This window comes from Melanaphis sacchari, unplaced genomic scaffold, assembly GCF_002803265.2.
Source record: "Melanaphis sacchari strain LSU unplaced genomic scaffold, SCAv2.0 Contig123_pilon_pilon, whole genome shotgun sequence".
In the NCBI taxonomy this organism is placed as follows: domain Eukaryota; kingdom Metazoa; phylum Arthropoda; class Insecta; order Hemiptera; family Aphididae; genus Melanaphis; species Melanaphis sacchari.
In genome coordinates, this window is record NW_020270491.1 from 187,027 (window position 1) to 214,858 (window position 27,832).

At 26.6% G+C, this 27,832-nt stretch overlaps 1 protein-coding gene across 1 annotated transcript; it reads right to left on the reverse strand.

Annotated features, from left to right (window-relative positions):
- Positions 1-13,857: 13,857 nt before the first annotated feature.
- On the reverse strand, positions 13,858-27,446 carry LOC112590959 (leucine-rich repeat and calponin homology domain-containing protein 1). Its single transcript, XM_025334577.1, has 13 exons — positions 27,305-27,446; positions 20,447-20,984; positions 20,243-20,387; positions 18,559-18,791; positions 18,149-18,285; positions 17,872-18,054; positions 17,730-17,809; positions 17,537-17,659; positions 15,685-15,775; positions 15,397-15,606; positions 15,189-15,326; positions 15,019-15,096; positions 13,858-14,219 (listed from the first exon to the last, which is right to left on the reverse strand). Exons 2-13 carry the CDS (start codon positions 20,616-20,618, stop codon positions 14,079-14,081), a joined length of 1,731 nt encoding a protein of 576 aa, XP_025190362.1. The 5' UTR covers positions 20,619-20,984; positions 27,305-27,446; the 3' UTR covers positions 13,858-14,078.
- Positions 27,447-27,832: the final 386 nt, after the last annotated feature.

A 27,832-nucleotide genomic window follows, 5' to 3' on the forward strand; every position in this document is an offset into this window, starting at 1 on the left:
ATTTGTTGAATTTTTTCAAGTGTAACTAGTGAAAAAAAAAAAATAAGTGAAAAATACAAATTATGAGTAATTAAACCATTATTATTAAACAACTTTTAAAATAAAATAACTTGTAAATTCTACAATTTTTTTAAGAAATATAAATTAATTGGGGCTAGTTTAATTAGAATTCTAAAAAAATTTCACTTAATTAAGACTTGGGTAATCAAACAACAAAAAATATTGATGAAAGCTTTTTAAGAATTAGTATACACCCAATTTTAATTTGAAAGTACCTACTTAATTATTAATGCTTGTTAGAGTAATAAAAAATATATGAATATCATTAATTATTCAGCATGAGTGCCATAATTCATATTTAAAGACACGACATACATCATATTAAAGTTATTTTTATTAGTCTATAGATTTTAAAATTTTGTACATTATTGCACGGACTAATTGAAAACAGATTTTATTTCAGTGTTTTATTATGTTGTACCTACGATGTAATTACTCTATTATTGGATATCATCATTATTCATCAAATCGTCGTGTAAAAACGATTGCTAAGTGATTTTATCAGACTTCGTTAGGTATGTTACAAAAAAAACTTACAAATAAATAATAATAATACTTACATATTAGTACCTACAATTTAACAATATTTTCGTTTGTCCTTTGTTTTATTATTTTTATTTTAATTATAAATTATAAAAACAGAGCTGACGACAAGTACAAGAGGGAAAAAAATGATTGTAGAAAATGGTCATAAGTATATATACAGTAGTATATACAATAGTATATATACATAAGGCATATACAGTAGAACCTCGATTATCCGAACCTTCGTTATACGAACCCTCTATTGTCTGAATTACAATTAATACCGTATCCGAACGTTCTGATATACGAACGTTCAAACTTGTTGAAGCACTCATATCGATAATTTTGTTAAAAAATATAATAAACATACTATGTTCCTAATGTATTTCTAATAATGTAATGTGTGTAATTCTAATAAAATATTAATAATAATAATTACAACAATAAATATGAAATATAAAATATTTAACTGAGTTTTAAAATTTTTTTTATTTTTTTATCTTTAATTTCCAATATAAAAAAAACTAATTGATAAATATTGATTTTAGTATTTCTATATTAAATAAATAAACAATTAATATGTTTATATAAATAAATTTAATTACTTTATTTACAAAATTCGTTTTCTAAATAAAGTAGTTATAAGACAAGTATGTATGGCATCATGTAATTCAATTTTATTATATGGTTTAATATTTTGGGTAAGCACAAATAGAACAGACATAAACACAGTATATATTACCCAAAAAAACATAATAAAATTAGTTTACTCTTTTCCGTTGACTTATCCATCAGTCGAGTTATTTAGACACATAAATATACTATATATCTATAAATTGTACATTAAACAAATTCTTATAAGATGCATACAAAAGCACATACTCAATGATATATAAACAATAAATAGAAGAACAGGAAAGTATATAAAACCACAAAATGCAACATTAACCAGTTTAAGAAGTTCTATACCGATTACATGGCAAAGACTATATTCAATAATTTAAGAAATTAATCTAAAGAATCAAATACAACGTTTATGTGAAAATGAGTCTAATAAAATCAATGATATACTTAATGAAACTAATGTAAAAAACAATAAGTAGAATAGTTAATGACCTTGACGGGAATACGTGTAAATGTTTTAATTGTGTAAGAAATTTCATATATTATTACTATAAATTAATATTGTATTGATTTATTAGAACTCCGTACCGGGACGGATCCAAGGGAAGCCTAAGGGCCCCTCTCCCCCAGACATATATATTTTTTCAAATTTTTTTATAATTCTACAAATACTAATATTACTATATTTCAAATCACATAATGGCTTGATAATATAATATATTATATTATAATATTTTTCCTATCGGAAAAAGTGAAAATGTAAATAGACATTAGGATTTAATTATTTAGCCTATAAATAATATATTATATTAAATAATCATTAATTTATTCATTACATTGATTACCTATATCTAATATTTGACAGCAATTTTAAATTATGAATAAAGTACCTAAAACAATCGAATGGCCTCTCCCTAGATCTTTGCTCTGGATCCGTGTCTGACTCCGATAGGTACTATACCAGATACGAGCTTAGCTCAGTTGGCATACGTATCAGCTCTTAATATTAATATTGTTATTATGATAAATTATGTTTAACATACCTATATATAAATTAAATAAATAAATATCTTGATTTAATCATCTAGTTGATACAAGCTAGTGATTTTCTTGGCTCTTCCTTAGTTACTATACTTATTTTAGTATTCAACACTATTTTCAAATATTCAGAAAAAATTATTAAAGAATTATTACGAAAATTTTATTTTAAATTTCCTTATCAAAAGTTTATGAAGAATTTTAAAATAAATGTTTAAACATTTTAAGGGAGAAAATAATTTTTTATCAACATTTATGAAAAAAAAAAATGAAGTTAGTCTAACAGTTTATGGTATACGAATGATTACCAAATAATTATTTATAAAATAACAAAATTAAAATTTTCATAAATATAAAAATTATTTTTTATTTTTCCTGATTAGATACTTTAAAATGTACCATAGATTTTCAAATAAAACCTTCCAAAAGTAATAATTTATTATTCGTATCGTCAGAAATTTGCCGAAAGTCTTTTGTTAATCGCAGCAATTTTTGTTCATTTAAAAACAAATTGTGAAAAATGCTCTAAAAACTAAAAAAAAAATGCACTTAAATCGTCAAAAACTATCTTTAAATTGCTTTTAAGATTAATTTTGTAAAAAAAATGCAAAAAAAAAAATTACTTTTAAATAATCAGTATCGCCCAAAATATATTTTATATTTACAGACCAACGTTTTAAAACACCAGAAAAAAAGATATCTTTGCATTAAAATCCCAGACCTAATAATATTTATACACAATATACTTTTCATAAAAAATCATATCTAAAATACTGATAAACAATATTATTTTCAAATCAATACTCAAATTTACTTAACATCCACCCAACCACCCACCTATTCAAACAAGGTGGCTGATTTCTCTCTTGATACATGAGTTCGGCGCCACTGTATACTTATTATACAATGAACACAATATAATACTATATGATTGACCAATACAAAATATACACATTAAACACTTTTTAACATGTCCAAATTATTACTTAATATATTAAAATGACTCACAGGGTCAGTTTGACACTAACCATCAACACAAACGAGCTCAGCAATACACTTATTAACACAGCCATATTCTAAGACAATAAAGTATTAATTTAAATATAATAATTACTATAGATTTATAAATCAAACGTGCCTAATTATTGATAAAAACTTCATATACGTGTGTATAAACTACCCCCAGCTACGAAAAACTTATCTATAAGAAATAGAAAATCTTTTCTGGATAACTAATATCATAACAAGATTTTCCCGATCACGTTACAATACACAATTTACTCATATTATAACAATTAAAATTTTATAATTTATCTAAAAGAGATATGACATAATATTAAAAGATTACAATAAGCATCCAACACCTTTAAACACTTTATACTTTTAGTTTTAAATATAGACGAAAAATGTTTTTTTTTAAGTTAAAAGTATACAGCTACGTCAATATTAATAGATTAAATTAGGTTTGTAACACAAAGTCTTGAATAAATAAAATAAAACTGTTATAACTAATTTACAAAAATTAATTTTAAACGGTATTTTATGAATTTTTAAAGCTACAAGTTCTTTATACTCTAAATCAATGAGGAATTAAGTAAAATTAAATATTTCCATAAGCGATATCAATCAATACCTCAATAATACTTGACACGCATCCACGATTAAAAACAATTATTTAATATGATATTATGTCAAACCTTGAAACATCAGAATTTATTTTAGTGTTATTTGGTAGACCGAATGTAAATAATAAAATATTAATCATCTATACCTAACCCGTTTCTTTTTTTCTCCGCATCGACTTCACAGCTCGAGTCTTAGTAACTAAATAGTAATAATATTAACAATAATATGGTACCGTGTCACTTGGTTGTATCAAATAGTAATTCCAATAAAACCGAAAGCGTCGGCTTACACGGTTACTGCAGCAACTCGATACGATTGAATTGATTTGTCGTCTCTATATTTCAATCATCGCATACACATATTCGTTTTGAACGCCGGAAATTAATAATACTGCTGTAATTTTGCAAGGTGGTGTCTTATACATCTTAATTTATCTATGTCTGCTGTCTACTGTCTGCTACCTATGCACAGATGATCCGCGGACCAGCCTTGCCTGCAAATTACTAACGTCACCCACCGCGAGCCGTGATGGAGGGTGTTGCTGATGTGCGTGACCGACGCCTGCACGAATTTTCGAGCATACATATGCGCAGGACGAGCACGCACACCGGGATACAATCATTACAAAAACTATTATGGGGCTTATTGCAGGCTTTTACGAACCCCAGCAACAGCTTTTACCGCGGACCCGGAATTATTGATTGTGCGAATTTGCAGGGCCCCGCAGGACGACGATGCTCATGAAATCTGAAAAGTAATCGACTGTAAGCTGCGATCTGAGGAAACGAATTTCCACATTTTGAATTCTTAGTCGATGGCTGCAATCTAACCGAACATATTATTCCTCCGTGTATTGTGCCCTGACCACAGTTAAAAAAGAAAAAATATAAAAAGTTAACGCATTTACATATATTTAAATGGGAAGGTGTAGCCGTGTAGGAGGACTATAACACGATTGCGTTCGACTTACCTTTTTTCATTTAAAAAAAGCAACACGATTGCGCTTAACCGATTAGCACGATCAAGTCCGTTTTACTTTTTTACCTGTACAAAACGCAACACGATTGCGATCCAATATATATATATATCTAAAATATATTCTAATAATTTTTCAATACACTATTTAAAAATTAGATTTGATTTTTCTTAGACTTGATTTTCTATATGACCAGGTATTTTAGCATGCACTTGAGTAATCGAGATAATATTTTATTGTTAACTTTTATAACGTTTTATAGTATTTTTTATACATATATTTTTAAATCATTTATATATTAATTAGTTTTTTTTTTTAATCAAATTTTTTATATTATTTTATTTTATTGCTACACGCAATTATTTTTATATTTACAATTTTTTTTAATCTGCTTTATTATACGCTAGAAAGTTTTGAAACTTATGTTTATTTTGATGATATTTAACTATTTTTAATTTAAATAACAATGCGTAAAAATATAAACTAATAACAAAAATATGCACTAAAAATTAGTAAATTTTATTCATCCTAAATAATTATAGTATTTGCGCGCAGTTCGGAAAAATGTTATATATAATAATAATATATAAAAGGGACACACACACACACACACACACATATATTATATTGTAGAGCAATCGTGTTGCGTTTTTTGAATAGAAGAAGGTAAGCCGGGCACAATCGTGTTGCACCGGTAAATTAGTAGTTAATACAAAATTATATTATCCATTGGTGATTATCGAGCAGCACTCATTACTTTGAAATATATTATTATTCTGACAATTTTACATAATTTCCAGTCAAAACAAAACAATATTATTTTCAAAAAATTATATTTTTTAATATTTTTTATCGTTACTTAATTTTTTTTTAGTTTTTTGAATGATAGCATACATTTTTAATTTTATATTCTATTGTAGAATCTTTTTTATAATCATTTAAATACATAAAAATCGAAATTTAGACGAGTAGTAATTAAATTTGAGCAAAGCGGATGAGTGGTATGGAGAAACTCTACAAAATTTGTTCGACTGTAAATTATGTAGAAATAATAATTTCAAAAACGTTATAAAAATTCGAAATAATAAATATTATTATTAGTATACTTATTCGGTAAAATAATAACTTAGTATCATAGTGTTGCATTACGACATATTAATACATACTACTATACGAGTATATATGCCAACATAAAAATTAGCGCTTGTTGTTTTCTGTAACAATGTTTTATGAAATTGATACGTGTAAACAAAATTACAACTATATTTTTTAAGTTACTATTTGAAGTTAGTGAGCCATTACCTTGGAACTAAACTCTGAAACTCATAGTTTAAAGTTATTTTTAATTTATAGTTTAAGGTCTATGGACTATGACTGTAGGTAGAGTTGAGTAGCTTTTACCGTCTTTCATTTTGCTAACCCGCATAGAAAACTGTCTAGTGAATTCCTTCAGGGGAAAAAAATAGTTAAAAAATACTGTGAAATAATTATCGTGTATAACAAGTTCAATAATGAATAAACAATAAATAATCTATTGTTGATCGACGATAATATTAGTAGTATAATTAGTGAGTAGAGATTAAATTCATATTGTACCTTTTATCAAATATGCTTACGTATAGTTATGAAAATCAATAAAATATGCTTTTTATTTCATTCATATAATTCATATTATAACATAATATAGTGTCATTATATGAGTTATACAGTGAGATACTTTTTGTCTATCTCTTGTTTTTAGCACATCAAACATTTCTCTGTAAAATGTATCTCTTCCAAAACTGTTTCTTGTCAATTTAATGTACCTATATTACTAAGCCTCTATAAGCCACTCGCACTCATTTATCTCAATATTTTATGTATAAGTTTTATTGTAGAATGGCTAGAGCTGTAAAAACCATAAATTCGAATTATTATTTATTTTATATTAAATTAAAACAAGAAAATAATCGTAATATTAAAATGAAATGGTTATTATTTTTCAAGAACGACTACCTTTCATACATCTTTCTACTCGTAATATTACAGTTTTAACACGCCTTTATGTAGTATGCAACGGACAACAGTGTATTGCTTTCGACTTTAATTTTGATGACGAAATTAAATTTTGCTATTTGAGTCTAGGTTTTGTATAAATAATTGATACGCATATGTATATAAAATTAAATGTAACATTTTATCACCGTCCTATATATTCTATAATTACTTTAAATTTTCTATGTTTATATAGTATCACTTAAGTACACTCTTTGCCCGAAAAGGCGTAATAATAATAAATAAAAAATAAATTATTATATATAGAGTGTTATTAAAATTATTTTAATTATATTTTCAATAATATGATGAACCCCTTGTAAACTTTTAAGTCCGTGACCTGAAACGTACCTTACCACTGTAGCAGATTACGTACAATAATTGTAACTGTGTACTTACGTAAATTAATAAATTAATCATAAGATTCTTTCAAATGTTTTTTTTTTCTAATTAAAAATATTTACAAGTTCAAAGAATAAAATTCTGACATATAGACTGCAGCGTCTTGAGAACTCGCTCTAACTCTTGTAAATCACATCTGAAAAGATCAATCTCGGACTCCTATCTATATAAGTTTTTTCTCCACTATTCTTGGTAGCGTGCTTTTTGTGGTCAAACGATACGCACCGTTGTACTTCTGCGGTTCACACGTAAGTGCGATAATCCTACATTCCTACTATATCTTATGGCGTTCGCGTAATGTATAAACACATATCTATAACTAAATCCTTTAGAGTTTAGACAATAATTATTACGCACAGCTGCGTTCGGCTGATAAAAAATTAACGCATAGTTTTTTTTTTATATATACCTAACGCGTTAGGACGTTATCCCTGTGTAAATAATAATTTTATAAAACTATAGTTTCAGCCTTTATCGATTTCAATTTATATTTGACGTCTAATTACGAGTACAGGATATATCAGCTCTACCCTCCCCAAATTCTAATTGAGTATAATATTATATAATATAATATTTGAATAATATTTCTGCCCATTTTTATATGTTGGAACATGTTGTCTATACATCGTAGTGCCTATACCCGTGTTGTATTATAGAAAGCACAGTACACGTAGCATCATACTACCACCCTGTTTTTACGTCACTACATATAAAAGGGGGAGAAAAGAGTGCGATTCGTGAAAGGTGGTAAATTATTGATTTCACTTTTTTTGCACGAACAAAATATATTGTTGCTATCGTCGGTTGCCATGCAGGACAAAAACACGGTTCGGTTGAATGGATCGGTACCTGTCGGCTTCGGTCGCCGGCGCAACAGACGAGCTAATCCATGAGCAACCCTCATCGGTATTGGGCGTTGCGAGCATCCCCACGGCCCCTTGGTGCACGCGATGGGGACGACAGCTGTGGCAGCGGCAGAAATACGAGCAAACAAAGGGAGAACGAGAGCTCATACTAAATAAACAGCACGAAAAAACTTCTCAACTAAATTGACGAAAATCTAGATTTAATTAACAAATGTATTTTATATTTAGGTATCTATAGTCGATAATGAAACATGTTCAACTAACATAACCAAGCTGTTCATTTGTGAAAATGACAATTTTTAAATTCTGAGCGAAGCGATAATGAGAATGATATAAACTATCGTTGATTTTAAAATGATGTGTAGGTGTATATGTGTGTGTTTTTTCTTGTGTATATACGATAATATGTTGCTGAAAAATACTATAATTTTCACTTTCAAGGGTGATTTTAGATAAGTTATTGAATCACATCTGTACTTATGAGAAAAATGTATTAAGATTGTCAATATAAAAAATAATAATAATAAAAAAAATAAATATTAAATAATAATTAGTTTTTACGTAAATCTAATTTTTGACAAAATCGATTTTGTTTTTTAGGTATAAATACATATTTGAGTTTTTACCGATTTTTTTTATCATAAATGTCTCTTCATTCTATAATTTCCAAAATATTTTGACTTCTTTTAAAGCTATTTATAAACATTTAAAATTTTCCATTTTATTTAGTTTTTTCTTATAAATGTCAATAAAAAATTATTTACTAGAAAAAAATGTTTGAAAATATAATACAAAGATCATCATAAATTATTTATTTAACAATTAAATACACAGTCAAACATATAATGACTAACGTCAAAAATACAAAGATACGAGAAAAAAAACAATATATTTCACAACAGATCGGAGAAGCATTGGGAAGGACCAGACCTACAATTTATAAAAGAAACACTGTTATATAACTTAATCTAAGCTATGCAGTATCTATTCATAGTCTCTATAAACTAATCTTAAGTTAATGTTAAACTAATGGCCCGAGCAGTTGATGTTTTATAAAAGTTTAATAAATAATAAAAAAAAATATATCCAAAAATTTATAGTTAGAATATTTTTTTTTAACGCGTTTAAATATTAAATTTTGACAAAATTCATAAAACCTTAAAATGTTCAAAATTATTTTGTTTTTAAAATTTATAAAAAAATTATTTTTATAATTTTTAAAATTTGAAAATTTAATATGAGTTTTTGCATGAATATTTTTTTATCAAATAAAACATTTTACCCGAAAATTCAAATTTTTTTATGAGCGTTTTAAGTAGTTTAAATTGTTTTGATATTGCATATTCACCCATAATAAATGATTTTTTTTTTACGGTTTTTAATACAAGCTGTGATAAAAAATTAATAATCGTTCATACTTTAAATGTACACCAAATTTTAATACATTATACATGATAACCTTTGCAAAATATTCCGACTTTTTTTATTTATTTATAAGTTATATAGATATTTGAAAATTTAATTTTTTTTTATCAACATAAAAAAAAATTGTATTTAGTTGAAAAGTTGGAAAATTAAATATACAACCTACAACATAATTAGGTAAGAACAAATCTAGTTTAGCGCCTACGCGAATTTTTCAATTTTTTTTTTTTGGAAACCTATGTATTTCAACAAGTTTAGAATGACGGTGCAAATCATTAGTTTTTGCGTTAAACCCTTTCGAAAATTACGATTTTTGTGTTTTGCGCATGCATACGGTTTTGCCGTGCCTATAATGAGTTTTCCAATTATTTTTTTTTTAACCTAAGTAAATCAATGTTTTAAAAATAATAGTACAAAAATAAACTATTGGATATCAATAGTTTTTAATTTGTTGGCTTATGAAGTTAGAAACACTCAGTGTTTTACGCATTTGTACAACGCTCTATTTCACCATGATATTGAAATTTTTCTGTTTTACTTAACACCTTTTTTTTTTAACAATTTTTGTTTATTTTAACGTACCTATATTGTTAAGTATGCTGAAAACGATAAGGAAGTCAGAATTTAGCTAAACCATTATAGCAAATTGAAATTAATGGTATTTTCATATACACTTGACGTGATCAGTCGCTCGCTGCGTTCGCTCCGACAATTAAAATCGAAAATAACTCTTGACTTATTAAGTAAAACCATTGTAAGTTAGATGTATTAAAATATTAAAACATTATGAAACAATACAAATTATAACTGATTAACATTGATTTACCTAGGTTTCAAAAATTAATTGAAAAATTCTAGTGGGCGCTGAACTATATTTATGCTATTAGTTTTTATATAGATAAACAAAAATATTTACAAGCTAAATTTACTATAGAAATTTTAAGTTCAAATTTGGACAAAATTGCGTACTTAAACTATTTGTTATTAATAGTTAACAAAATAGATAAAATTATAAAAATCTACTAACTACAGATATTTCATAGTAAAAAATATAAATAAGTCCCAATTTATATAGTTTAAATTTGAAAATGTATTACAACGTTTCATTTATACTTAAACATTGTTTCATACTACTATATTAGAATTAATAAACCAAAAAAAATAATAAAATATTCAATTACAATATTATATTTTATAGATATTTAAAGTTTAAACGTGTACAAAATCATAAGTAATAACGATATTCATTGTTTTGTAATAGTGCAAAAACATCGTAAGGGCAAAAAGATTTGAAAATTTTTCATTCCTATAAATAACTCGAAAAGAGTCAAAATATGCCATATAAATAAAATGATATCATGAACATTTTATGAAAATTTTAAGAATCTACGGTTATTTGATCTTGAATAAAAACTAAAAATAAGGTATTACTTGAAAATAAATTCGATTTAAGATAAAGCTTATAATAAAACAAAAATATTGTTTAAATAATAGATAAACAATATTATTTACAATGATAAATATTATATTAAATAACATAAAAAAAGGCCAATAGAGTACTTACCTTATAAGTTATAACATAAATAATTATAGTTTCTGAATACAGAAAATGTAAACTAAGTATGTAATTGTTGTTTTTTTTCTTTTTACTTATCAAATTTTATAATTTTGGGTTCAATTATATTTTTTTTAAGTTAACATTTATTTCTAACAAGTAATATTAATTTAATGAAATAATCTGATTACATATTTATTTATCGTTTAAAATGTTGTGTTTAAGTTTATAAAGCTGTAAAATATCACCAATATCTTTCCTGAATGAGTCTTGACATATGTTAATTTATGAGTTATAACAATTTTTAATATGACATAAATTTATACTTTAATTTCTAACATCATGTTGAAAAATATAAATATCAGAGTAAAGACGTCAAATTTGATTGTTTATCAAATACAGTAGAACTACTAGAACTCCGATTATGCGTTTGTCAATCAATCGAACAAAAAAAAAAGATTGATCTTTAAATAATTCGTAAATCGTATTCGTATTTCGTTGCTCGGCGTTCCTCATTTTCGTAACCATAGATTAGATAAGAAATACCTAGGTATAAGTGGTATAACTTATAATTCAGTTGTGCTTAACGTCTTGTAGTTAGTTGTCAGTTTAGAAATATAAATAATAAATGTCATCATTTTTCAAAATAAAATAAATAATGTGCTGAGTTAGCTTTTTCTTAGTTTTTTTTAAAAATATGTGATTTTATTTATAGCTTATTCTTTTTCAGTTAAATATCATAGTAAAGTTATTTATTAATTGTTGCAAACTTTAAATTACATTTCATATAAATCATATAGGTAATAATACATAACTTTTGACATGTCATAATATGTCAATCCAGATCACCCTTTACCTACTTTAATTAATCCAGATAATCGGAATTCTACGGTATGTTCAAATTTTTTACACATAGTATTAATGAATGAAAATAATGATTAAATATGTTATATCATGAGCATAATATCCTTGTATATTCTCAAAATTAACAAAGTACATAGGCGTGCGGAGTGTACCCAGGCACGCCCTGTGAATTTCATGGGCTGAAGTGACCAATGTCTCTATCAGATTTCCTATGTTTAAATGTATTGAAATTAATTGCAATAAATATACCTTAACTACCAAAATAAATTTTAGATTATATTTTAAAAGCAAATTTTAAAAATTAAGATAATTCACTGTGATAAGTACACTTTGCTACTTTTGAAAGTCTGTATGTAGCTTAATGTGTAGACGTGTAGCGACTATTATTATAATTTATAATATATTAAAAATTGTTATGAATTAATTATAACTGTGTACTGAGAAAACAATTGTTTAATTTACAATTTACAAAGTAATATTTGTGATCATCTATTATCGATAATATTATTCATTTATTTTTCCTTTTTGACTGTATTTTAACTCGAATGTTAACCTGCCTTGACTACTCTCTCAGAAATGATAGTGTCCAACTTATATTTTTTCTATTATATGTATATTAAAAGCACACTAAGCTTTAAATAAGTCTAATAGTTTTAAAGTATAGAAGGTCGATAATAATATATGCGCATTACCTATTTTTGGAGTTTGCGAACGCCTATGACAAAATACATACTAAATCCAATTTACTACCAGAAACCACCCTAAAGTTGATGATTAGAAAATTGTTTCTTGTTAAATAAATAACTTGTATACGTATTATCTATACCCTACCAAATACTATCATATGCCACGGCACCATCCAGTTTAATTATGTAATGCATTCGCAATATTTGTGCACAGTGATCAGCAACAACTTAAAATTGTTACTTAAAGGCGATCAAAAATAATTAGCTAAAAGTGTTAGAAACACCACTGTATATAGATACAGTGTTCAATACAAAAATGGAAATTCAATATTTAAACTCCTAGACAAAAACAAATACATACACATGATAATTTAAATTATATAGCTAGCAAAACTTTTATTCATTTGTTATTAGTAAGGTAAACTATGAAAATATAACTAATTAAGTAGACTAACTGTATGATGCTTTGAGAAACTATTACATTCACAATAACAGTGTAGGAACAGGTTAATTACAAATATATAAAAAAAAAAAAAAAAATAAACAATGAAACATAAATTAATTTTATATTATTTTTTTATTATAAATACTTAAAATTTTGTATTAAACATGTATTAGTGCTTATGGCTAATTATAATTTGATAATTAATGTTCATTTAATACTTATGATACTTTTCTAACAAAATTAAAGTTAATTTTGGTAATCAGTTTGTAATCTATGTTTGAATAAAAATTTTTGGAAAAGTAATAAAATAATGTTTACATATTATTTAGTGTTTTGTACTAATACATATAATATGAAATTATTACCTAAGATAAATTCATACTTTCTGTTTTTAGTATATAAATTACTTTTATATAACTACAAGTATACTAAAATGTTAAAAAAAAAAATAATAAATAAAATATACCTATAAAAAATATAATTAAAAAAAAATAAATAAAATTGACGAAAAAAAATTAATTTAGTAAAATAAAATTTAAAAGTAAAATGCAAAATAAAACAATAGCTTAACTAATATAACTTACAGCCAGTTTGATTAGGAATGGCATAACTTAATTTGTTAACACAGGCTCTATAGGAAGTTTAAAATAAATAAATAAATAAATAACTTTTTTTTTGTCAACAAAATGACTAAAATTAAATAAATACTAAATATTATACTCAGTAAAAAATGTTAAGTAGTGTACAATAAATTAAGAGTTTAAATCGATCAGTATAATTTTGATTATAAAAATATATAAAATTTACTCAGCCTCTTAATGAAATTTCTGAGGTTTTTTTTATATAATTAAACAGGTGAATTAAACAGTCTTCAATGCCTCAATAGCATTTCATTTATGAGCTTAACAATCAGTCACATTTTTTTCGTAGATCGTTTTCATAAGTTATGTTCTTATACATTTAAAAGTGATGGCACGTGTACATTTTGTGGTTGTGTTTTTGTTGTATGGAATTTCAATAGTTCAGCAACAGTGATGGCCACTTGAACAATCCCTTTTCCCTCCAAAATATCAACAGCACAACAAATCAGTTTCTAAAAACAAGTTAATGCTGTAGTTAAAATATTAACACCTACTAAATATAATTTTTTTTATACTCCAAATTGTTATTAAATTTAATCACCATTAGAGACCGGAGTTATATGCATTAATAATGTGGTAAATATGCAAAGCATTTGGGTCAAAATATGAATTCATACGCACAAATAATTGAAAATTATGCTCAAATATGTATCATAAATTTATATTATTTAAAACAACAGCAAACATTAGAACACATAAAACAAATAAATATGAAAAAATTAGGAGTGTTGAACCTTTCAACATCTAAGTATATCAACAAAATATTTAAGCATAAAAAAAAATCATTAAATGTTTTAAAAACAGTTTAAATAAATAAAATTTACAATGTTGTCAATAAATTAATTCTAATCTTTACACAACAGTAATTTAATTTTTCAGATAATAGTTTATCAACACGGTATCAAACTAGAGAAGATAAAATTTTATTCTGTATTGAAGGAAATTTTTTTTCGCCAGTATGGCAGTACTTAAAAATTGCAATTTCCAAAATAAAAACATGAAATAATTTGATTTACTAAGATTGTAAAAAATATGCACATTATATGTACTCATGAAAAAATATGCTCCAACCCTCCAAATATGCCATTATCTGAAAAATTAAATTTTGTCTATGGAATCAATTGGGTCTGAATCGTCCACATTTCAAATCTCCAAATCTTTATATAAGTGCATACACTCAATATGAACATGAAAATGCATAAAATTCTAGTCTCTAGTCATTGTCAATACATAGAATCAGTAATTACTTACTTCATTCACACCAATTTTACGGCATGCTTCCAAAAAGTTATCCACGTTCCGTCTACACCGAGCCATGGTTAGTTTAGGCTATAAATAAGATATATAATAAGAATCTAATAAATTAGATAAACATAAATTATACTGGATACTTTTTAGTATTTAATTGTATTAATATTTACCACAGCTGGTGAAGGTACGTGAATGCTTGCTACAGATCTAGGTTTGACATGGTTTGCTAAGTAACAAAGCACAACTCCATCATTAAGAGCCGGTGATAGTTCACTTGGAAGAGACATTTTTAAACGTGATTCGATAGTCTAAAATACAAAAATATGCTTCAAATCAATGGTCCAACAATTAAAAAATAATAATAATATGAACACTTACATTTCGTAGTTGCTTCACAAGTTCTGCCTCTTCTCTTGCTTTATCATACTCCCGTTTCATTGTGAACTGAAGTTTATTTTTAGTGATTTGAGTGTTATTCTTGGACCAAATATTTGGACTACTTGGACTTGATGACATTGGTAATGACAAATTATTGACTGGAGTTGATATAATTTCAGGTGTACTTGGTTTAATGTATGGACGAATATCCTGTTAATAAATTAAATAAAAATAGAAAAAAAATTTAACATGAATCATTTTTGTGGCATTTTGACAATTAACACAAACCTTTTGATCATAGTTATTGTCTGGATTTTGAACTTTTCCTTTATAAATAGATTCTTGGGCACGTTGTTGTTTAAGGAACTCTTTGTATTCTCTGTAAAATAATTTAGATAAAATGTAACAAAAATAATAAGAAATATTAATGTTGTACTATAATTGGTGACAAAAGATCTGGCCAGTAACCAATGTGAATCTAGCAGCCAATTTGCATCAGTATTCAGTGGATATCATCATTTCCTTATTTTCTTTAATTTATTCATATATTATTGAATATAGTATACGAGTATCCCTTTGAATTTAAACGTGTCAAATTTTCTATTAAACTTTGTTTTGCTATGTCAATTAATAAGGCACAAGGACAGACGAGGAAAGTTGCAGGAATTGACATCAGCGATCCCTACTACCTCATGGACAATTTTATGTTAACTGCTTCTGTGTAAGCTTAGAAAAAAATGTATACATATTTGCCCCTGGTGAAAAAACTAATAATATTGTTTATAAAGAAATATTGGTTAATCGGTGGTTATGCAGCGTTTTTCCAAAATAATAAAAATTACTTTTCAAAAAATGTAGTTTTTTTTAGTTTAATATAAAACGCAAGGTATGAGTTTTATTAGTGGTTAGCCTATTTCAATTAAGATATTATGTTGTATTCACCGCTTTCTTTCATCGTATTTTTTAATTTGATGCGCATACGTAAGCTAAATTTATATATGCATCAGACAGAGAGAGTTGTCATCTGCACATGTGTATTAGCATTATCAAAATGAAAAATTCAACGAAAGAAAGCAGCCATCACCTATAGTATAAATCACTATTTTTTTCTCGGGCAAAGCTGGGTAATTCAACTAATATAGTATGTTATATTAAATTAATTATATATATTATTTTTTTATACTTTTTCAATTTATTTATTTATAAATAATTTGTAAAACTTTATTTTACAATAAGAATATGAGCTATGAATGAATTAATATGATTTATATGAAAAAGAAAAACCCAGCGACTATACTTTAATTTGATTTTTTTTCAATTTTTTCATGTACATATACATAATATGTATATTAATATTATTTATTTATTTATTTGTATACTTTGATAAAGGATTAAATTTTAGGTCACAAAACCATCTTCTCTTAATCCTCCTTAGAGGGTTTCCAGACATTGAGTCTAAGTTAAGTGCTAAGGTTAGTGGGTTACGGTGATTTTTTAGATTTACTTACGATAAAGTTTATACATAATTGAGAACATTTCTAAGACAATTTTGATATGTAGGGTCTGTGTGACATATGTGATTGGATATGTAAAAGGGAGCCTTAGTGATGCGCAAGGTGATCAATTGGAATATTTATATTTTGTTTAGATTTGAAAATTTAGCCGCACCTCATATCTGGATGCCGTTAGTTCATATGGGCATGAGAAGTTGTTAGATTAGTATAGATTAGTAGTTTGTTATTGAGGTTGAATTTTGAGTGGTTACCAAGTAAATTATTTAGTAATTTCCTTCTGAAGTTTAGTTTAGGTCTAGCGTTATTCCTAAACTCCTAACTCCTAAGTAATGAACGTTGGAAACTTATAGTATTGTTTGGTCATTTAGATCGACTGAAGATATTTTATCTTATCTTATTAAAAAAGTAATGTGTGATGATTTATTATTATTATTATTCTACTTTTGCTATTTTTTGTAACTCAAAATTGATGAATCATGAGTTTTGGTAGACATATTTTTAAGGAACAACATATACATCCAGGGTGAAAACCGCAAGGGGCTGTTTGAGAACTTATGGTTATCAGTCAGGTATGGTGCAGGTGAAAGAATGTACTAAGCATTTATCGTGTCATCAACTATACATACCTATAACTTTGTGTGTGATGTGTTGGCTTATCATTTAACTTGATACCATTATTACTCGAGTATATTTTATTCGAATTTGTTGACATATTACCATTGCTTTTACTAACATGTACAATTTCAGGACTGCAAATTAAAATATTAAACAAATTATTAAAAATAATCACATAAAAAATGTTAATATGATACACAATACCTTGCATTGTTATTGTATCTGTTGATTTCCTTATGTTTTCTGTCAGATTTGTTTAAATACTCCATACTTCCATTTGCACCCTAAAAATATAATTAAATAATTATAATTTGTGAACCAATATAATACTGCTTAATAAACTCACTTCATCTGAAGAATGTACCAAACTAGTTGTTTCAGATAATGTTAAACTGTCCATATTACTGTCTAAACTGTGATTATTACTCTTAAGAGAATTGAACTTCCATGATGATCCTCGATTTCGACCTTCTTTAATACTTTTTAATTCCAACCATTTAAATATATGAATACGACCCTTAATACATACCTAAGACATTAAGAAAAAAAACAACGATAGCATTACAAAAGATGACATATTATTTGTTAAAAAATCTAAAATAATTATAAATATGCACTCTTACAGCAGTCGGAGGGGAGACCAAAGGGTTATTGGCTACATTCAAATATTCTAAACAAGACATTAATCGCAGTTCAACAGGTAAAGATGCTATTCGGTTCAAACTGACATTCAATCTTGCTAATTTTAAACATGTTAATTCTGTGAAAAAATACAAAATTTAATTTTTAAACTTTTTAAGATTATATTATGTTATACAATATTCTAAATTATTATTTAATTTTGAGTGGCTAAATATTTTTAATCTAAATTAAAAAATGTAAAAGTATAATGATATAAAAACACATAAACGTTAAATATTTTACTTGGTTTTAGATAATATATATTAATTAAACTTCAAAAATTATTTTGAATAGTTTTTTTTTTTTAAATTTAACTACAAAATGTTAAAGACTATTGTAATGTTTTACTTACCTAATGGTAACTCAATAAGTAGATTATTTTGTGCATTTAAACATTTTAATGAGGATAGTTGACCCAACTGTGGTGGTAAATTAATAAGCACATTACAGCTTACATCTAACTCAATAAGAGTTTTGCAGAATCCAATTTCGGTGGGTAACTGTTTAAGTTTATTATTGGACAATAATAGGATTTCGAGAGGTAACTGACATATAGCTGATGGTAGACATGTTAAACGGTTCCGACTATAAAAAAAGATTACATATATATGAATACACATATATTTTGTGTACGTGATAGGTGGAAATTTAGATAAATCATAACTACCTTTGAATAAATAAAAATACTTAACTGTCTAGATAACATAATTATTTTACTTTATTATAATACCATTAATTATTTGATTATTATATTTATGATAGTTTCATATTGAATCTGATTATTGATATTATTTTCTAAAGGTATGCTTAAAGTTATGCGATAGATTATATATATATATATTCAAATATTAATCAAAGTAAATTATACCATAGTGTTAATAGAGCAAGAGCTTTTATACACATATTTATTAATTTTTTGATTTAATTATGTAAGGTAACTGGTAAATAAATATAGATGAGTAAAAAACATAATTTATAATAACTATGAGAATAAAAATATTAAAATTGTATGTACATGTTTTGAGATTGTAAAAATTCTGTACACTGAGAAATAAGTGATTAAAGTTTTCAATCGAGATAATTAAAGCAGAAAAAAATTAAACAAAATAAATTACAGAGATAATAACATTAAATGACAATTGGTGCTTATATTTTAAAACAGCAAAACTAAACGAAAGAACAATAATTTTTCTTTACTTGTAATTAAAAAAAATATATACAATTAACATTTTAATAAAAATTGAATAATGTTTTTATTTTTATTTGATGTTGAATAATTTTAAACTATAGTCCCGGTTCTAGTTAATAGGTAGTGTTTTTGTTAATAATTATGTGATGCATATTTAATTAAAACTTTAGATCTAGATAACATTCACTAAATGTGTTAAGCTTTTACATAAATAAAAAAACTTGAACCTTGAAACGTAAAAATATTAAAAATATTATATGTCCTGGTAATTAATTTTTAAATATTTCAATTTAGGTTAAACAAAATATCACCATTATAGTATGGCTATAAAAATGTTAAACATTTAAGTATTCAATTAGATTGGTTAAATTGTTTGTTAAATAAAACATAGGAATATCTAAACATCTACACTCATAGTTTACAAACAAATAATATCATTGAAATTATGTTTAAGTATATAATATGTACTGTTTAAAAATATTTCTTAATAATTTGTAATTAATTCTGAATACTTTATGATTTATACAATATTGTTATTAAAAATGTTTGCACATTTTATAAATAGTAAAGACAATAGTGAGGTTGAAAATAAATTCATTCATAAAACAGTGTTATCTGTTTATCGACCATCATTAAGAAAAAGTTGCAACACACATATTTTAAAACAGAAAAAGAATATTTTATTTTCTGAACATTAAGTTAGTGTTGAAATCTATGAGTCGCAAATCAAAAAAAAAGTTCTAGGTAGTCGACAACAGTTATAATTATTAACGACTATTGTCGTAAACCACGAGTCGGCGACTCTAAACAATTCGTAGACAAGTACTCGAATTCAATAACCACTAACCTGAGATCAAGATGCACCAATGATTGAAGTGATGTGACTGTATTCGGTATCGATCGTATAGCATTATGATAGAGGTTGAGAGATTCTAATGACCAGAACTTAATCACTTCGGTTGGAAAGTGTGTGAAGCAATTCTTGGAGAGATCTGAAAAACAAACGGGTCTTAAGACGACGGCTGGGCGACCCGGCGCGGACGCGTCTTACCCGCAATGGTCGTGTCGGACAAATCGTACTTGTTGGTCGCCGGGAATTCCTTTAGCTTGCGCCCGCCCAGTTTCAATTCGCCACACAGATGAGCGTCCTCCAGCAGTTTCTCCAGCGACCTGGTCATCAGTCCGTTGTTGCGGTGGGAGTACAGTGTCGACGCACAATCCATCGTCGTGCCGTGAGGTGTGCGTACTGCGGACGTCGATCGGACGACGCGCGCTGACGCATGTGAGGCAACGGCAAGCGGTGTTCGGAAGCCGATGATTATCACGCCGCCGACAGGACCGAACGCCGGTGTGCGTGCCCCGTGTAATGACTGCGGCGTCCTCGGACGTCGGAGGAAATGCCAGACGACGGACCGACCGCCATCGCCGGTGGACCGGAATGAATGCTAATCGGCCGGCGACCTGGGCAGGTGTATCGAGAGGCGAGTGCCTGGTAGGTAAGACTGGGCGGGCGGTCGGGCGAACGACTTGTAGGAGACGCGACGGCGGACGGACAGCGCGAATCCGTCGAAAAATAATATTTCCTCCGGCTAAAAAATAAAAATAAAAATATGATCTCGTTATCTCAACACACTCGTCGACCCCCTGGGAGTTATGACGTTATTGTTATTATTATTATATCGCTGATGATGATGATGATGATGACGATGACGGAGACGACGTATCGCCGGGTCGTATGGGATGTTCGCGGTTATCGTTTGGTGGGCGGCGAACGCGACGGATTGACGAACGGTGAAGGGGAGGGGGTCGGCGACCGGAAAGGGAAATTATTTGTTTACGGGAGACCACACGGCACAAACCGTCTGGTCGTGTGATAAGAACCGCCCGAGTGATAAGGTCAAGGAATAATAATAATAATAATAACGAGAGATAGCGTACGATTATCATCATTATTATTGTTATTATTATTATTATTATTCTCATTATCATTATCATAGTGGTCGTCGTCGTCGTCATTGACGCTATTGTCACAGCGTCGTTCTCGTTCCACGGCCAAGGCACCGGCCGCGACGATTTAAAACAGACGAGTAGTGACCAACCGCCGCCGTTGCGTCGATAAGACGTATCCGCCTACCTGCCTACAATTATTAAACAGGCACAATCGCCGGTACACGATTAAAATATAATATTATTTATTATTATTATATTTATATTGTACCTACCTACTTATTACCTCTATTATAACACTTATAATATAGTGTGTATGTGTACTGTGTATATATCTATACACTCTCTCCAGCATTCAAACGCGCATAAGCCTAATATTATTATTATTGTTGACTGTTGTTGTTATTATATTATTTATTATCCTTCGGCACGAAATAATGTTTTATTATTATCCATTGTGTCGTGGACCGTGATATTACCAGCGTTGGTTTGTTAACCGTGGTATTGTTTAAATTTTTTTCTTTTTTTTTTTTTTGTCATACCGAGTACACATGCGACCCGTCCGTAGGGATTATTCCGTGAAATTTTTTATTTTTTTTTATTTTTGTTTTCACGACGTTTTCACTCTGAACGGCACGGCGATTGTTAAATGAAATGTATTTTTCTATTTTAATTTACCGGTTTTTTTTTTCTTCTCATTATTTCTCGTCGTCACCTTTTGGATAAATAATAATAAATAATGTTTCGGTTTTAAACCCGAGGAGAGAGTGGTTTTTCGTTGTAAATTTGATCTACAATAGATTAGGTATACCTCCTCGAGGGATTATGTCTGTATAGTAGACGTATTGTAGGTTTTAAAATAAATTGTCGTTCGAAAACAAAAAAAAACTGTGTAGAGACCTGCATTTTTTACCAAATATTTATATCAGTATTTCTAAATATCATGATATATTTTTCAAATTAGATACCTATATTTTAGCTCTTTTTCTGTTATTTACAACATTTGTAAAAAATCACGAAAATTTGTAAATTGTTTTGAGTGTAAAACTGTATTAAATTTTAAATTTTGAATAGCTTAGACTTAAAAATGTATAGTTATAACTTTTTCGTAAGCTATTCTAGTAGGAACCTATATAAAAGAACGCTCATATTTTCATAGGTTTGTTTTCAAATTATAATTTCGATGAAATTAGATATTCAAATGAAAATAACATTTTTAGTTATGTTGTTGTAGTTCAAAAAAATACTTGAACTATTATTTTAAGATAGGTTCACTTACCATAAAAAGCTATTCACATCATTCTATTTCTATAGTATTGCAGATAGTTTTAAGTTAAAATATATATTATACGTTAAATATTCATATTGTTACCGTTACAAGGTGGTTAACAAATAAAGTATTATGAGTAATATTATTTATAAATATATGACATGAACTCACACGAAGTAATATAATATATGATTTATTTTAGATAAAAACTTGTTCAACACACCTTATAGCTAAACAAAAAATAAAAATAATAATATAAATATGTAATACTCGTATTTATAATATATAAAATATAGCCTGAAATCCGTTTCCACTTAGAATCATTTTTTGTCGTATACAATTATATTAATTATCAATGAATTATAATTTAACACATCAATTACAGTGACCTTCTCAATGACAAAGTACACTTGACGCCTACTATACAGCAGAGTAAGTTTTCTGATTTTTTTTTTTTTTATTATTGTTCAATCATTTTCCGAAGGAAACCAATCAAAGCTATCATTACGGAAGGTAACAATAACCTAACTTACTGGCAAAGACCAAGGCAAATTGATGAAAAAAATTAAATTGTTTAAGTCAACGTTAAAAATGTTAAATCATAACGCAAATAATTAATTAACAGTTTATTATTAAATTATTTAAGTCTAAAGTCAATATCCCTAGTTTATAGTTTAATTTGTTCAAAATGTAGTTATAAGTTATAACACTCATAACTAATTAGGTACCTAAGTATCTTAAAATAAAATTAATTAAGTATACCTAATTAATTTTTTTTATTTACCACATGGGCTACATGTAGTACCTAATTGTGCGACTTTCAATTGTTTAAATAATAATTAAGAAGATAATTTTAAACATTTTATCAGAAATGAAAGCTACTATTTCTTTTTATAAGAATATATTATCTATTATATGTTGTACCTGGGTTTAGAAATTATAATACTTTTGTGTCAACTTAATTGTTAAATCAATGAGTATTTATTTTTTTAAATTTTTTTAGTCATTGTATACAGTGTGATAAAAAAGGTTGGTACAAAAGTTATAGAAAATTATTGAATTAATATTCCTTACAAGTAAAGAGTGAATCTTTAGATTTTTACATATTTTCACTGGCTTTACATAGCTTCGCAAGAATGAAAAATGTAAACGATTTATTCATCACAGAGTTCGTAGGAAACCATTTATTTTACATACTGAAGAATATTTTGGACATTAGAGAATATTTAGCAAATTTTTCATAGTGTTCATAAAAAATCATTTTATAATCTATTATTTATTTCTCGACTCGTAATGTTTTCCTACAACAATTATTTTTTTAGGAAAAAATAAATAATATGATATAAAAATAATAAAAATTAAGAATCATTCAATTATTTATTTGTTTGTAATGAAATTAGTAATTCTATTACTCTTAGTCCGCGGTAATTGTACCATATTCCCATAGACTATCATATTTGATAACTGATAACGTGATGAGAACGATTTTTTAATAATAAATTTGTTGTTATTTTTATATTTAAATATTTTATCTGTTACCAAATGAATGGTGCAAAAATATTTATTGTTTTTATTGAATTATTTTGGAAAAAAATCATATTGTTTGCATATTTACAAGTTTAAGGGATATTTAGAGAATATTTTAGGGTTTTGTTAAAACATATTAGCATCATATTTAAGCTATTAAGAACCTAAAAATTCACTCTTTACTTATAAGCTATTATATAACTATAAGTACATAAGCTTATGTAACTACGAGTATATAAGCATAATTTAAAGTTCGTTCCTATTATTTTTCAAATAAACTAAAAATAGTTAGGTAGATATTACAATCGATACTTGAACTAGTTAAATTACCACGTCAATAAGACAATTAGTTACCTAACTATAGGTGGTTATATTAAAAATTAAAATTAACTTTTAATTGTCTATACTTAAATGTTTTGCATAGTTGCACATCATTATTTTAATGGATTTGGTCTAGACTAAAAATGTATTAATGGCATTGAAAAATATAAAGTATGCGTATTTACGAGTTACATAGCTACCGTAACTATTATATATACCTATACTTAATTATGCATATTGCATATTATATTTATACAGTGAGCATATAAGTAAATAAAAAAACATGGCACAACAACAACTTAAGTGAAGTAATTTGTATATACCTATATTGATGACACTCTACATTACGTATGCTTACTGCCTAATTATTATTTTAAGAGACCACAAAACCATTAAATTTATGCTTTATGCATCCACGAGAATTATTACCAGGCACTAGCAAGGGACTGATAAAGAATAAAAACGAAAACATTTTGATTAAGAGGATTTAAGTGAGTTGACAGACGAGAGACGACTATACAATCTTTTGTAAAAGTATTTGGCTGTTTCATATTTAGAGCTTAGTTTCAAATCTGTAGGTACTTGTATTGTTAAGTTAAAAACGAATAAGAGACGCACATTAATACGTTTTCTGAAGGAAATGTTCTGAAAAGATTGCATTTTATTTGTTTTTGACTTTTTTTTGCATTCCCAACACAACTGAGGTTCATATTAATCCAAATTGGTCTTAAAAGAGTTTTATAGGAAGTTAGTTTTATAAAGAATTTAAATTAAACAACAAAATGCGCAGATGGTTGTTTAAAGATATTATATTAGATTTATTGTGTTGATCCCAAGTTAAACGCTTTGATCTTAAACTATAAAAAAATTGTTTATTATACATAATATCAAAAGTTTTAAATACCAACAAACAGAGCATATCAAATAGTATAATAATTTAACTTTTTATATACAAAACAAAAGTAAAAAACAAAATTACCTGCTAATCCTAACCCTAATCTTAAAACTATTTTGTATCTTAAAATAGTATTATCTTTTAATTATAAATTTATTATCTTATAACTTATATTTGAGTTGATATATTTACCAAAAACATTAAAAAAAGGATGTATAAACATTTATATTATAAAAAAATTTAAACAATAAATCATAATGATAATTTATAAGTAATTAAACAGTAAAATATTTATGATGAGCTCGATATTTTGTTTTCCAAGTATCGATAATTTTCTGATATATAAATTACTTTAAACCATTATAAATAATATTATATATTTTTGAATACCTGTATTTGTATAAATGCGATTTATTAATGTGATTATTGATAGAATTCAAAACTATTTTTTTTTTTAACTTAGCTTCAACAACGTGGATTGCTTATTATTATAAATTTATATTTACATTTTGAAATTGTTTAAAATTGCAAGTCGTGATAATACAATCATTCATATCCAGAGTATTTTTATGTACCTAAAACTTATTATTCAAAGCCCAAAACCCAAAGGTACAACTAAAACAAAGAGGAAAGTGTAGGTCTGCTATACAGGTAAGTATATATATATAGTGCTATATAGTAAGTGTCAAATGTACCTTGTCATTGAGAAGTAATAAGTCATTGTAATGTGACAATTGTTGTTGGTGACTTTTGTCAAAATCTGAACTTATTGTTTTTAAATGCATTGACATATTTTTTTGACGTACATATAGCTTTATATTAGCTATTAGGTACTCACTGTTAATGGATAATACACGTAATTAATTAAATATAGGTACATTATATAAAAATGTAATCAACGATATGATATATTACTCTTTTGTTTAAAAAAAAAGTAGTACATTTTACTTTTTTTGAATAATATAATTATTTATTAGCATGGAGTGTTTGAACATTTTGTTGTTATTTAAAATTTTTTATAAAATATTACTCATCTATGTAAAATGTATATAAAGGCGCAGAAAAAACATATTTAAAAACATACATTATATTATTATTTATGTTCAACTAAATAATATAAATTAAAAGATAAAGCGAATGTATAAATATAATATGAATATTATAATATTAAATAATTAATGTATTTTTATTTTTATGAATTCAACATCTTGTTTTTACTTTAATTTGTCTGAAAATGTAATACTTTTATAGTATAAAAGTATTACATTTTACAATTTTTTTTTTTTTTTAGCATTACTACGTATAAAATATACAAATGATCACTTGGTATATTTTTAAGCTACAATATGAGCCCTATTTACATATTATTTACCCCCATATCCCCCTTAATCCAGTCTTGTTTATATTATATATCATACCGAAGCAAAAAAAGCAGAAAACATTTTTGTGGAGATTATTATTTGAGAGAATATTATTCTCATCATCGTGGTAAACGATTTTTGTTTTTTTTTTATTATGCTCTTATAATATATGGGATATTCTAAACATGCAATTTACAATACACAAATTCGTTATACCAGAGTGCAGTGCTGATAAGTAAACTTCGTTTATTTTATAAATGTGTTTTAGCTATAAAATAATATCAAAATATTTTACTTTCCAGAGAACAGAATTGTATACTTACGTAATACTGAGGATAAACCGATGAAATATGGGTAAATAAAATAATAATAAAAAAAAAATGACTGAACACATTTTCTGAAGACATCGTCTTTAAATGAACGAGCTTGTGCAGCGGCTATATATATGTGAGTCATACGAGACGCGCATATATATTGTTTCGACCAAATTGCTATTTTTAAATTTTATATGAATTGCTTTTTTTGTCCGCGATTCATATAGTAAAGGTGGGTACGTTGATACGAATTCCCTCGCTCGGTCGTACTTACTGAATATTTTGCTTTTAATTTCGATATTCTTGTTTGGCCGGTGGCGTTGTCTTACGAAAACGACGACGACTTGCAGTGGACGAAATCACTAAAAACACGAGATAAAAAACGATGTCGGATATTATTGTCATTATGCGTACGATGATAATAATAATATGGACTGCGCAACATCTCTATCAGAACGAACAATGGACGTGCGCGTATACGTAAATACGTTTTAATAACACGCAAAATATAATAATGATGATAACATAAGAATAAGGAAAATGATTTTTATAACGTCTGTATAATTGGGCGGATAAAAAAGTAACCTTATAGCATCGTTCGCAGTTCAAGGATGTATAAATATTATTATACAATATTTTTTTTGTGTGTTAGTTCGAGATTAAAGAAATACAAATTAAAAACTTTGAACAACTATTTTTTCCAGAAAACGCTCAAATGCATTATTATTTATTCCGAGAATTCACCTTTGAAGTGGATTATAAATTTTAATAGACCGTATTTTTCCGAGCATGAAAAAAAATA